This window comes from Argentina silus, assembly GCF_951799395.1.
Source record: "Argentina silus genome assembly, chromosome: X".
NCBI lineage: Eukaryota > Metazoa > Chordata > Actinopteri > Argentiniformes > Argentinidae > Argentina > Argentina silus.
Window position 1 is genome coordinate 27007421 of NC_139653.1, and position 14139 is coordinate 27021559.

General features: G+C 45.0%; 2 protein-coding genes across 2 annotated transcripts; both read left to right on the top strand.

Moving 5' to 3' along the window:
- Window positions 1-7375: 7375 nt before the first annotated feature.
- slc19a3b (solute carrier family 19 member 3b) lies at window positions 7376-11610 on the top strand (the record flags this gene model as incomplete). The annotated part of the gene is made up of 5 exons (XM_083694652.1): window positions 7376-7525; window positions 9522-10308; window positions 10835-11027; window positions 11140-11281; window positions 11452-11610. The coding sequence occupies 5 exons, from the start codon at window positions 7376-7378 to the stop codon at window positions 11608-11610; spliced, it is 1431 nt and encodes a 476-aa protein (XP_083550778.1).
- A 421-nt stretch (window positions 11611-12031) lies between these two features.
- On the top strand, window positions 12032-14023 carry slc19a3a (solute carrier family 19 member 3a; the record flags this gene model as incomplete). The annotated part of the gene is made up of 5 exons (XM_083694653.1): window positions 12032-12178; window positions 12392-13190; window positions 13357-13549; window positions 13637-13778; window positions 13871-14023. 5 exons carry the CDS (start codon window positions 12032-12034, stop codon window positions 14021-14023), a joined length of 1434 nt encoding a protein of 477 aa, XP_083550779.1.
- Window positions 14024-14139: the final 116 nt, after the last annotated feature.

Genomic DNA, 14139 nt, shown 5'->3' on the forward strand with positions numbered 1-14139 from the left:
ACACAACTCGCATATGCATTTCACTACTGCATAAGGAAGGGGTATAGAGAAAGGCTGGTAAAACTACACAAGCATCAAGCCGTCCTACTGACGGTCAAAATCAATAAAAAAAAATCATTGGATCTGATTGCTTTACCAAAGCCTCTTTAAAGGAAGCCGGTTCACTCCGCCGCTATCTTGGCGACGCTTATTTTCAATAAGGAGACCAAACGCTGTTTTTATAGATAGGTCTTCTATGGGAGGGCAGAACAAAAAACCCACTCACACCAACATGATACGGATAAGCAACTTTCATTTTCATTTAATTTCATCAACTTTTCCATTTTTCTACACATTGTTTGGCTCTGTCCTAGCCTATAGCCTCCCGCTCTAGTTTGTTTCCTAAACCCGAGTATGAGGCATTTTCCTGTGTCGTCCATCCACACTACACATAAGAAGAGAACATTATATAATAATGATTTAGCCTGTTCAATGATTGAACAGTTTAATCCCAATAAAACAGCAACAGCATATTTGTTTACAACAGACAAAGAAGGGCAAGGAATGGGTTAGAAAGTGCAAGAGACCAAAAGTGCAAGAGAGCAAAAGGGAGGAACAGAATGGGAGGCTGTTGCGTATAGGCTTAAACAAGTTGTGCTTATTTTAGGCCTACAATTTAGGTAGTTTTAAAGCACCCCAAGGCGCTGCTCTGCGACTGACACGCACATGAGAGCTCTGTCTGTTTGTTTAGTAGTTAATGTCTTGTTTTTTAGGTTTATGAGTATTTTTAATATATATATAATGTATTTTAACGAGGCATCATCGCAGTGATTTATAATGTCTACCATCATCTGTAAACTGGGATTTTCGCTGCTGATTTTTATGGATTATTCAATTTTTCGCAAGTGGCGAGTCATACCTTACCTATGGTAGGGAGGAGTTACTCCAGCTGGCTCAGCGAGCACCTGTTCGGCTTCGGAGACCGACACCTGACTTCCCGGAGGAATGCCTACGGACAACGGAGCGGCCCGGGCTGACCACACGCACCAGGAAGCGGGGTGCAAGGGGTGGAATCCGGTGAATCATCTATCCATCAGTCATCATAAGATAAAGTAATCAATGCTCAGACCAGGGACAATAGGCAGTCACAATGCTAAAAGAAGGATTATTATTATTATTTTTTAACTATTATTATTAACAGGAGAGAAACTTGTACTGGGGGTGAAGAGGTCTTTAGGGTTAAGGTTAGTACAGGGGGGTAGTGTGGGTGAAGAGGTCTTTAGGAGGGACCGTTAAGATGTAGCCTGAAGAGATGGGTCTTCAATTTACGACAGAAGATTGGTAGTGACTCTGCAGTCATGACAGCAGTGGGAAGCTCATTCCACCAGCAGGACGCCAGGATAGTGAAAAGTCGTGACCGAGTAGTGCGGCTGCTGCAGCCATGTAGAGGCGGCGGTGCCAGGTGGCCAGCCGAAGTGGAAGAGCGGAGTGATCGGGCATGGGTTTGGGGGCTGACCATTGCTTGTAAGTAGGGAGGGGCTGTTCCCTTTGCCGCCCGGTAGGCGAGCACCAGGGTCTTGAATCTGATGCGAGCTGCTACCGGCAGCCAGTGAAGGGTGCAGAGGAGGGGAGTGACATGGGAGAATTTGTGGAGATTGAACACCAGACAGGCGGCAGCATTCTGGATGAGCTGCAGAGGCCTGATGGTGGAGGCGGGGAGACGGACCAAGAGTGCGTTAGTCAAGGCGAGAGATCACAAGTGTTTGGACCAAAGGTTGTGCTGCTTCTCTGGTGAGGAATGGACGTATCCTTCTGATGTTGTAGAGGAAGAATCTACAGGAGTGTGCTGTCGCTGTGATGTTCGCCACACAGGATAAGTGGTCGTCAAGGATCACCCCAAGGTTCTTGGCTGTATGGGGAGGTCACAGTAGAGTTCTCTACTGTGCTGGAGAAGTCTTGGAGAGGGCAGGCTTTCCCCGGGAGGAAGAGCAGCTCAGTCTTGTTAAGGTTGAGCTTGAGGTGGTGGGCTGACATCCAAGCAGAAATGTCTGCAAGACACGCAGAGACACGTGGTGCCACCTGTGAGTCAGAAGGGGGAAAAGAGTTGAGTGTCATCTGCGTAGCTGTGGTAGGAGAAACTAAGTGAGGAAATTACCGAGCCAAGAGATTTGGTTTAAAGGGAGAACAGTAAGGGCCCTAGGACAGAGCCCTGGGGGACCCCAGTGGTGAGGGCTCGTGGATAGGACAACGCTCCTCTCCACGTCACCTGGTAAGAGCGATCGGACAGGTAGGATGAAAACCAGGAGAATACAGAGCCAGAGATGCCAAATTCTGAGAGGGTGGAGAGAAGGATTGGGTGGTTTACTGTGTCGAATGCAGCAGACAGGTCCAGAAGAATGAGAACAGAAGAGAGGGAGGAAGCTCAAGCAGAGTGGAGGGTCTCCGTGACAGCAAGGAGCAGTAGAGTGCCCAGCCTTAAAGCCAGATTGGTGAGGGTCAAGGAGGTTGTTCTGAAGGAGGTAGTGAGACAGTTGGTTAGAGACAGCACATTCAAGGGTTTTAGATAATAAGGAGAGAAGGGATACCGGTCTGTAGTTATGGACAGCAAACGGGTCAAGAGTTGGTTTCTTGAGAAGAGGCTTGACTCTGGCTGTCTTGAAGGCAGCTAGGACAGATCCTGTGGATAGAGAGCAATTGTTTAAGCTGGTAAGGAACGGAAGGAGGTCTTTGGAGATGGATTGGAGAAAGGGGGAGGGGATAGGATCGAGGGGGCAGGTGGTTTCCCGCTTGGATGTGACCAGTTTTAGAACATCATCAGTGGAGAAGGGGGGAAAATCTGATAAACCAGAGACCGGGTGTAGCACAGTGTGTTTGGGAGGAAAGGTAGCAGTGTTGGCGAGAGGTAGAGGGAAAGAGCTGCTAATGTCATCAACCTTCTTTTCAAAGTAGGTGACAAAGTCATCCGCGGACAGGGAGGAGGGGGAGGAGGTGGGTTGACGAGTGAGGAAATTGTGGAGAATAGTTTCCTTGGGTCAGAGGCAGAGGATTGAATTTTGGAATGGTATTAAGAAGCTTTAGCAGCTGATGCAGATGAGGTGTAGTTGAGGAGGAGAGCGAGATAAGGGTCTAGGTCATCATGGAGGCCAGTTTTTCTCCATTTCCTCTCAGCTGCCCCGGAGTCCTATTCTACAAGCCTGCAGGGTTTCAGACAGCCAAGGAGCGCGTGGAGAGGATCGTGCCGGCCTTGAGATCTGTGGACAGAGAGAGTCGAAGGATGAGGAAAGAGGACAGGAGGGTGGAGGAGGCTGCATCAGTGGATAGAAGGGAGAAGGATTCAACAGAGGGGGGTAGGGCGGATAAGACAGAGGAAGAGAGAGCAGTGAGTGAGAGGGTGCACAGGTTGCGACGAGAGGATACAGTGTGGTTAGAGACTGACTGGGGGGGGGAGGATTTGAGATGAAGGGATAAGGATACAAAATGATGATCAGAAACCAGAAGAGGGGTAAGAGTAAGGTTGGAGGTATGGGATGATCTGGTGAAGACAAGGTTGAGTTGATTGCCTGTCTTATGAGTCGGAGGAGAGTGGGACAGGGGTAAGGCCGAAGGAGGAGACAAGGTCAAGTGCTCCAGATGAGTGAAGCTTCTCCGACTGGATGTTGAAGTCACCTAGTAGTGTGAGCGGTGTGCCGTCCTCAGGGAAGAAGCTGAGAAGGACATCCATCTCATCTAAGAAGTGGCCAAGCTGACCTGGTGGACGATAGATAACAACAATGTGAAGTTTGACAGGGGAGGTGACAGAAACAGCATAGAATTTGAAGGTGGATATGGACAGGTGTGACAGGGGTTACTGCTGTTAAAGCCTCTAATTGGAAAAGAACAGGCATTTAAAATGAATGACAGACGTACAGGAAAATTAGTTCAGAGAGAAATACAGACTCAAATAAACCAAGCTAAAAGGGACTACAAAGCTAAAGTTGAGCAGCTACTCAAGTCCAATGACGCAAGGGAGGCATGGTGCGGAATAAAGACAATGGTTGGCCTGAACTCACAGCGGACCAACTCTGCAGACAGTAGAGTTTGCCACTGACTATAATTGTTTTTTTATCACGTTATGACACTCACAGACCACCCCAATTTGAGCCCAAGGGAGACTGGAGAGAGGGTGGCATAATTCCGAGGTCATGGAAAATGTCTAAAATAATCCCACTACCTAAAAAGACAAATCCCTCTGACTTAAATGATTTTAGACCGGTAGCTTTAACTTCAGTAATTATGAAATGTCTTGAGCAAATTGTTTTATCTCACTTAATGTCTGAAACCAATGGACAGATGGATGCTCTACAATTTGCATATAGAGCAAAGAGGAGTGTGGAGGATGCAACAGTAACACTTTTGAACCAAGTTTACAAACACTTGGAAACCCCATCTCATGTACATACTGTTTGCTGATTTCTCATCTGCCTTTAATACTGTCCAGGTAAATCTATTGACAGTGAAGCTGGGTAGCATGGGTGTAATTCATACCCTCATAAGATAGATATATAACTTCCTTATTGAGAGGCAACAGTATGTCCATGTCCATGGAGGACAGTCATTTGTCATCAGCACTCAGACTGGGGTACCACAAGGTTGTGTCCTTTCACCTTTGCTGTTCACATTGTATACCAATGACTGTGTTCGTCATCAGGATAACTGACAATGATAAAATTTGCAGGTGGCTCTGATGGCCTTTTAACTGACGATGAGACCAGTTATAGAGCCGAGATGAATCACTTCTATAACTGATGCTCAAATAACTCATTGATCTTAAACACAAAGAAAACTAAAGAAATGATAATTGATTTCAGAAAAAAATCCTCTCTGTCCCCAGTAATTATGAACGACACAACCATTGAAAGCATACATGAGTACAAGTACCTGGGCACGATCAGTGATAGCAAACTGACATGGAATGCTAACACCAATGCTAGGTTTGCAAAGGCTGAACAACGGCTCTTTTTAAGGAAACTCAGAAGTTTTAATGTGGACAGAACTATGTTGATACTGTTTTACAAGACCTTCATTTAGAGTATTTTGACCTTTTGTATTCAGTGTTGGGGAGGAGCATTGTCTGTACAAAATAAGAACAAACTAGACAAGGTTGTTAAACTGGGTGGCAAGATAACTGGGGAACCAATGTACTGCTACCTTCAGGGCGAAGGTATAGCATGCCCAGGATGCGGACTAAAAGAGGCATCACATCCTTTGTCACACGCAGCATAGGCTACAGCTCAACAAGCTTTGATTACATAATCTCCCAAATGATGCCTTTTATGATGTTTTATGATGTTTCTATGATTTTACGATGCTTATATTTTATGTTATATGTTTGATGATGTCCCTTGATGTTTTATGCTCATTGTGCAAAGCGAATTCCCCATAGGGGCAATAAAGGCTTCATTCATTCAATTACAGTATTATTTGAAAGCAATTAATGTCTGCTACCTCCACACGCAAACCTTTGACCACGCATACGCACATTGTAGGGGCAAAGTTTGGGTTTGTGAGAAGCGCTACGCTACACAAAAATACTTTCTTCTTACTTGTATTAGCCTATTATTGTCCTCCACGATATGTCACACGCTTTATCATTTATCATTTATATTTTTTACCAGTGGGACAATTTTGAAGAATCTTGGGAGAATGATGGGTCTTACCATAGAGATTGTTAAGCAGTTTCGAGGTGATGGCGATTCATCTCGTGATGGTGCGGCTACGGTGATTTTTGTTGGTTGGTTAGCCTATCATTAAAAACGCCATAATCTAATTCCATAGCCTACGTTTCTCCATAACGGTTCCTATGGTATATAATTAATTCTTCAAAACCTCAAATCATTTAACTATGTGCGATTTTTTTTTAAATATCTGACAAGCAATATCCTCATTCCACCACTTGGCATTGTGCGTACGCATGGTCATGGGTGTGCGTAAAAAACTTGAACTTCACACGAGAATGTGCTTACCTCCAAGCAAATTTCTGTACGTGCGTACGTACACTCTAGATGGAAAACTTTGGGTTTGTGAAAGGCACTACAGAAAAACAATTAGAGGACATTTTCTCGCATGACAATGTCTCTCTGTCTGAGGGAAATGCTGGTCTAACGGAGCACCGAGGCCATTTAAAAAAAATAAAACACTTAATGCCCTGGTAAAGTGGAACGTCATTGGAGACACCTAAACAAACATTCAGTGCTGCAAAACTGAAACATTGTAATATTTGCCTGCTAAATGTACTCCCACCTTCATTGTTGACGGTGATAAAATATTATTTGTTATTTGATAACATGGCATATGTGTTAGTACAAGTAACGTGACTAACGTATTGTTAGTATAAGTAACGTGGCTAAATGTATTCAATTACATTTGTCTAAGGAAGTGAATCAACTATACAATTTATAGTTGAGTCATACGACTGTCATCTTAAGTAAAACCTTCGATAAGAACAAGTGCCATCGGCAAAAACTGACAATGGGGAATGTCCTTCATAGAATCTTATAAAAGTCCATTGGTTCTAATGAGGAAAACCCACAAGGGCATGACAACTTTAAAAACATTTTTTCATAAAGAAGCAATGCTTTACATTTTAAAAACAGCACATCATTTTAAACAGGATAATCTCTACTTTGCAATGAAAGTATTTAAGAGAACAAGCCAATGATAATCTCAATGGAAATAAACTCAGCAAAAACCTTCAAACTAAATCCAGATGTGTTTCCCTGATACAGACGTCTTAGCACAAATAGCAGTATGATGGAGCTGTCTATGTATTGTCAAATTATATTGATATGTAAATTTGCTGATAAGTCAGGACACAATATAAATGCAACCCATAATGACTGGGAACAAACAAATCTCCTCTAAGGGCACATTCAAACTAAGCTTATTTTTTTTTAACTTGATGCACGCTACGAGAAGTGGAGTAGAAACGCCCATGAGCGATCTACCCATGCCAACCTCGGCAGAGTCTGGAGACAAAATCGCTGTATGTGTGTATGCCACTTCAGTTCTGTCGTAACAAAATTAATTATGCTCAAAATAGATTTGTGCCTTACAGCCGGACTTACCAGCCTCAGAACGGGTCCGGCCCAAAGGCTGTTGCTATCTGAGTTGGCAAGACACAAGTGAGTGTGAGGCTGATGTAAGCTGTAATTTTTATCATTCATCAACTCTGGGAACTTCCAAGAGGACAAAGTCTCCCTCATATAAAGAGGTTCTCTCAGTTTGGGACTATAGGTCAATACATCTCTAGAGATGTGGCCCTGTGATAGGCTGTTGATCAAAGGAAACACTCAATACCCTGGTGCCACAGTATTCAGCCCATATGTAGAGACAGTGAGGGGACATAAGGAGAAACAATATGGGTTGCTGGACCAAACTGAAGTCTTCTGGTTGGGTGTATCCAACAGCACTCCTCTCATTCTATGGGTTCTTCGCCAACTGCAGACCAGCAGAGCCTTTCCTGACAGTATACTTGATTGGGCCATACAAGAATATCTCTGAGGAAGTGGTAATAAAGCCTGCAAGTCTGAATTATACAACATGCATTATTAGTTAAATTATTAGTTAATAATAATAATACAACATAATTATTAGTTAAATAGATATTAGTATAAAGGTAGGAATAGAAATGATTAGTAAATGCAAATATAGCACAAGAAAATACAATTTTGTTCTGAAAAAGTATGCACTGCATAGGCGAAAATGTATTTTTAATTTGCATTCATACTGTATGTGCACCATTTACATTTACATTTATGGCATTTAGCAGACGCCTTTATCCAAAGCGACTTACAACAAATACATTTGTCTAAGTGAGTGAATCATCTATCCATCAGTCATCATAAGAAAAAGTAATCTATGCTAGGACCAGGGGCTAATGGCAGTCACAATGCTAGAAGAAGGAATAATTACTTCTTTTTTTCTATTAATTTATTTACAGTAGAGAAACTTGTACAGGGGGTAGTGGGGATGAAGAGGTCTTTAGGAGGGACAGTTAAGAGAGAAGAGATGGGTCTTCAATCTATAGCGGAAGATAGGTAGTGACTGCAGTCCTGACAGCAGTGGGAAGCTCGTTCCACCAGTGTGGTGCCAGGACAGTGAAAAGCTGTGACCGAGTAGCTGTGACCAAGTAGTCCTCTACTGTGATGGAGAAATCTTGGAGAGGGCAGGCTTTACCCGGGAGGAAGAGCAGCTCAGTCTTGTTAAGGCTGAGCTTGAGGTAGTGGGCTAACATCCAAGAGGAAATGTCTGCAAGACACGCAGAGACAAGTGTTGCCATCTGTGAGTCAGAAGGGGGGAAAGAGAGAAGAGTTGAGTGTCATCTGCGTAGCAATGTTCGGAGAAACCATGTGAGGAAATTACCGAGCCAAGAGATTTGGTATAGAGGGAGAACAGTAAGGGCACTAGGACGGGGTGTAGCACAGTGTGTTTGGGAGGAAAGGTAGCAGTGTTGGTGAGAGGTAGAGGGAAAGAGCTGCTAATGTCATCAACCTTCTTTTCAAAGTAGGTGACAAAGTCATCCACGGACAGGGAGGAGGGGGAGGAGGTGGGTTGAGGAGTGAGGAAATTGTGGAGAATAGTTTCCTTGAGTCAGAGGCAGAGGATTGAATTCATTTTGGAATGGTATTAAGAAGCTTTAGCAGCTGATGCAGATGAGGTGTAGTTGAGGAGGAGTGAAAGATAAGGTTTTAGGAAATCAGGGAGGCCGGTTTTTCTCCATTTCCTCTCAACTGCCCGGAGCCCTATTCTGCAAGCTTGCAGGGTTTCAGACAGCCAAGGAGCGTGTGGAGAGGATCGTGCCGGCCTTGAGGTCAGTGGACAGAGAGAGTTGAAGGATGAGGAAAGAGTGGACAGGAGGGTTGAGGAGGCTGCATCAGTGGATAGAAGAGAGAAGGATTCATCAGAGGGTAGGGAGGATAAGACAGAGGAAGAGAGAGCGGTAAGGGAGAGGGTACGCAGGTTAAGACAAGAGGATACAGTGTGGATAGAGACAGACTGGGAGGGGGTGGATATGAGGGGAAGGGAGAAGGATGCAAAATGATGATCAGAAACTGGAAGAGGGGTAAGAGTTGAGCTGATTGCCCGCCTTATGAGTCAGAGGAGAGTGGGACAGGGTAAGGCTGAAGGAAGAGAGACGGTCAAGTAGTCCAGACGTGTGAAGCTTCTCTGACTGGATGTTGAAGTCACCCAGTAGTCAGAGTGATGTACCATCCTCAGGGAAGAAGCTGAGAAGAACATCCATCTCATCTAAGAAGTGGCCAAGCTGACCTGGTGGACGATAGATAACGACAATGTGAAATTTGACAGGGGAGGTGACAGAAACAGCATGGAATTTGAAGGTGGATATGGACAGGTGTGACAGGGAAATGACATTATGAGACCACTTAGGTGAGATAAGGAGTCCTGTACCTCCCCCTCGACCAGAGAGTCTTGGGGAATGAGAAAAGGAGTAGGCATCAGAGTCATTCTGCCAGTAGATTAATCCTCTCTGTGTGCCTCAACAGGTGACCAATTACCTTTTCCCCATCTGGACGTACTCCTACCTGGCCATCCTCTTCCCTGTGATCCTGCTGACAGACTTCCTGAGGTACAAGCCATTGATCGTACTCCAGGGCCTCTTCGTGGTAACCAACTATGTTCTGCTGTGCTTCGCCCCAGGCCTTGTTGCCATGACCATCCTGCAGGTCAACTACGCAGTGGTGACCTCCACAGATGTGGCCTACTTCTCCTACATTTACAGTGTGATCCCACCAGAGAGCTACCAACGGGCCACCGGCTACATCCGCAGTTCCATGCTGGCGGGGTCCACCCTGGGGGCCACACTGGGACAGCTGCTCGTCTCACTGGCAGGGATGGAGTACTTCTATGTCAATGCCATCTCACTGGGGATATTGAGCATGGCTTTCCTCATCTCCTTTTGGCTGCCCATGCCCCAGCATGGCATGTTCTTCAGGGGGCAGAGGACTGTCCAGAGCTCTAAGGGGCAGGAGGGGAGTGCTGTGGAAGAGGCAGAGGAGGCCAAGGAGAATGAAGCTGTCTCTCACAAAACAGAGGGGTATAGTGACTGTTGCAGCCTGGACAATGTGGTCTACTCCAGTAAGCTGCTATGGAGGAGCTTCAGAGAATCCTATTCCTCCAGGCAGCTGATCTACTGGTCCCTGTGGTGGGCTTTGGCCACGGCTGGGTATGGCCAGGTATTCAACTACATCCAACTGCTGTGGGACCATATTGAGCCGTCCGGCACCTCTTCTGTCTACAATGGAGGGGTAGAGGCTGTCTGCACACTCGCAGGTGAGTGAGTGAGTGAGTGAGTGAGTGTCGTTCATTCAGCTGGTGCACAGATACAATGTTACAATGTTTATGCTAATAGAAAATCTCATTATGGAATGGAAATAGACCATAGATAGATAACAGCACAATATTGATCTCATACACTTGATTACGTGGTCAACGTCATTAAATATAGGTGCTGTGTATAGATTGGCTCATTAAAAATTAAAAGAAAAAGTTAAAGTAAGTTAGAATAGTTAAAAGCTGTTTTACTTTAATTAAGGTGATAGAGTTTGGGGGTAATTTAAGAGATAGCTTCAAGTTACTTTCTTAATGTGATTAGTGTGAATGTGGAGAGGTGTCAGTGCATGTGTAAGTTTAAAGTTTCCCTTAATCAAATTGAAGCCCTGTGCTCAATTATGTCTGTGATTGGGGATGGAGAGGTTATTGCGGGAGCCAATTAATGACGATAGGAGAATACAATAAGGAGGATGCATAATGTTCAAGAACAAACAGTAAATCAGTGTGTGTCCCTTCCATGTCCCAGGTGCAGCTGCAGCCTTTTCTGTGGGGCACCTAAAGGTGACCTGGAATGTATGGGGGGAGCTGGCACTCGGGTTATTCTCAGCAGTGGGGGCAGGGGCTGTGTTTCTGATGGGTTTCACCCACAACATCTGGGCCTGCTATGCTGGCTATGTCATATTCAAGGCCTCCTACATGCTGCTCATTACTATCACAACGTAAGTACTCAACAACAAAGGGACTGTGACAATGAGCCCCTACAGTATGCATTTGAGGATACTTAAATTACCTCAAAATTAGCTGACAATAAATGTGTTATTACCTTTTCAGATTTCAGATTGCATCTAACCTCTCCATGGAGTGCTATGCTTTAACATTCGGAATCAACACTTTCACTGCCCTATTGCTGCAAACCATAATGACAGCCATCGTTGTTGACAAAACTGCACTGGGGCTAGGCATTGTGACACAGGTATGGTTGCACACAGTTAGAGGTGAAAAATACTCCCATTACTGCTGAAGTTACCAAAACAAGTGAAGATGTAGAGTGACACCTGATAGTTATCACTACATTTAGGCTCCTGACCAGATTTGTTACTCTTCTAAAATAATAACAAGCTTTCATCTTTGGTCTTCTTGCAGTTCATCATCTATGGCAGCTACTACACAGCAATTTCAGCACTTTTCCTGATGCGAGGCATATACACAACCTATGCACATTGCTGCAGGTCAAGGCAGGCAGTGGACCAAACACAAAAAGAAGAATCGAATGTGGAGGTGTTCTCAGAAGACCGGTTCTGACAACAGACAACAAACTGTCAGAGACTAAGGAGGACAAGGTGTCTCACTACAGAGCTCACCCAATATTAATTCTAAAATGGAATGTCATGATGATACGTTATAGGCCATGTACTTTATGTATATTTATGATAAATATTTTTAAAGATAAAGTTTTTTCACATGCAGGCTGCTTTGGCATTGTTCAGTCCAACTACTGTTGAAATCCATTAGATTTTTACATAGGCATGTTAAAGATTAAACGGGTGTGCTCTATCTGCCTCACATTGTATTTATTACACGTGTCAGTCTGAGCAGGAATGTGAGGGCCATTAGTGGTGCCCTTTGAGCAGGTTGTTGACTGACTGACTGAGCTTAAGGAGACTCCCATACAGCGACTAGACAGAAGCAGAGGTTTCACTTGTGTGAAACCAGCCTTGTGAAGATGGAAGCTCTGAAACGATGGAAGGCAGGATGGGGCTATCCCACATGTCTGCTATGCACCTATGGATTCTTCAGTACTGTGAAACCTCTGGAACCCTTCCTAATCCCATACCTGACGGGAGCAGACAAAAACCTGACAGTGGAACAGGTACAGTAACATAAGAGACTTCAGTACAGTCTCTTTTAAGAGCAATTTTAAGAGCCTGTTTAAGTATACCACTTTATGTACTCCTTGCACTTGATCTGTCAATCAGTGTGTGAGTCAAAGGTGAAAAACAAGGTTATAAAAGCTTATGATGTATTGAAAGATGAGAAACCACTCTGGTTCCAACTTTGAGACTAATGTTACTTTTGAACTCAGGTGACCAATGAAGTCTTCCCTGTGTGGACATACTCTTACCTGGCTGTGCTGGTCCCTGTGTTCCTGCTAACTGATTGGCTCCGCTACAAGCCAATGGTAGTATTCCAGTGCACCAACCTCATTGTAACTACAGCTATGTTGCTGTGGCTCCAGGGTGTGGCAGCCATGCAGGCCATGCAGTTTTTCTATGGTGTGGTGACAGCCAGCGAGGTGGCCTACTTCTCCTACATCTACAGCCTAGTGGATATTTCAAATTACCGCAAGGCCACTTCTTACTGCCGCAGTGTGCAGCTGCTGGGCTACACCGTGGGCTCTGTGTTAGGACAGCTGCTGGTCAGCTTCAGCCTCATGTCCTACCGCAACATCCTGATATTGACCCTGGTGTTGACCTCCATCGCTCTGGTGACTTCTTGCTTCCTGCCTATGCCACAGAGGAGCATGTTCTTTCATCGCAGTCTGTGTGATGATGGCCAGGGGATGCATACAACTGGAAGTATAGATAGAAATACAGAAACAGACCCCCATGAGCAGCCAGGGTTGCCAGGAGGGGACAGGGTTGCCAGTTCTGGGGGGGCAGTAAGGGCAGGAGGCTGCAGTCAGGCTATCCTCCAGCTGTGGCTAGACTTCCTCCAGTGCTATTCCACAAAGCAGCTGGTGTACTGGTCAGTGTGGTGGATGCTGGCCACCTGTGGGTACAACCAGACAGTCAACTATGTGCAGGTGCTGTGGGAACACGTGGAGCCCTCCCAGAACTTCACAGTCTACAACGGAGGGGTGGAGGCTGTGTCCAGTCTGTTTGGTGAGTAGCTCCCACGACACATTCAGACACATTCAGATTCAAACAGTTTGTGAAAATATACTGGAGGTGTAAGCACTGCTTGGAGGTAATATATTACAGCATATTTATCCAAACATGAGATAAAGAATCAGAGTTGGTCAGTTCAGATAAACAGTGTCCCCTACAGGTGCAGCGACAGCCTATGGCATAGGCTTCACCAAGGTAGACTGGGCTCAGTGGGGGGAGTTAGCCCTGGGCTCCTTCTCTGGGATGGGGGCAGCGGCACTGTTCCTCATGACCTTCACAAGCAGCATCTGGGTGTGCTACGCTGGTTACATCATCTTCAAGTGCTTGTACATGCTGCTTATTACGATAGCCATGTGAGTTTTTCAGTTTTCAGTTCAGTAAAAAGTTTCACAATTCAACTTTTTAAAAGGATCACCATGTCAGCTTTTTTCTTACTGTAGGTTCCAAATTGCTACTGACCTGTCAATGGAAAGATATGCACTGATATTTGGATCAAACAACTTTGGTGCGTTGGTCCTTCAGACGATCATCACATCAATCGTGGTGGATGGCAGAGGTCTCGGCTTGGACATCATCCCACAGGTGAGTCTACTGTTCAGGGGCAAATGCAAGTCCCTTCTTTACTTTTAAAAAGTAAGGACATTTATTCAGACCCGTCTCCATTTCTCTTGCAGTTCACCATATATGGGAGCTACTTCACAGCGATCAGTGTCATTTTCTTTCTGAAGGGTGTGTTCACCATTCTTAGAGCACGGCACAGCTACAAAGACTCAATCCCTGCAGAAGAGCACCCCCCAGTGGACACTTGCCTTGAACACAGACTTTGAGCAGAGGAAACCAAGCACTGACACACAGGTCAGTTTGTCCCAGTGGCCTCCTGGTCAAGAGTATCAGCTAGCTTCAAATCATTTAGACAGCGACATTTTCAAAGTGATAGAAATCT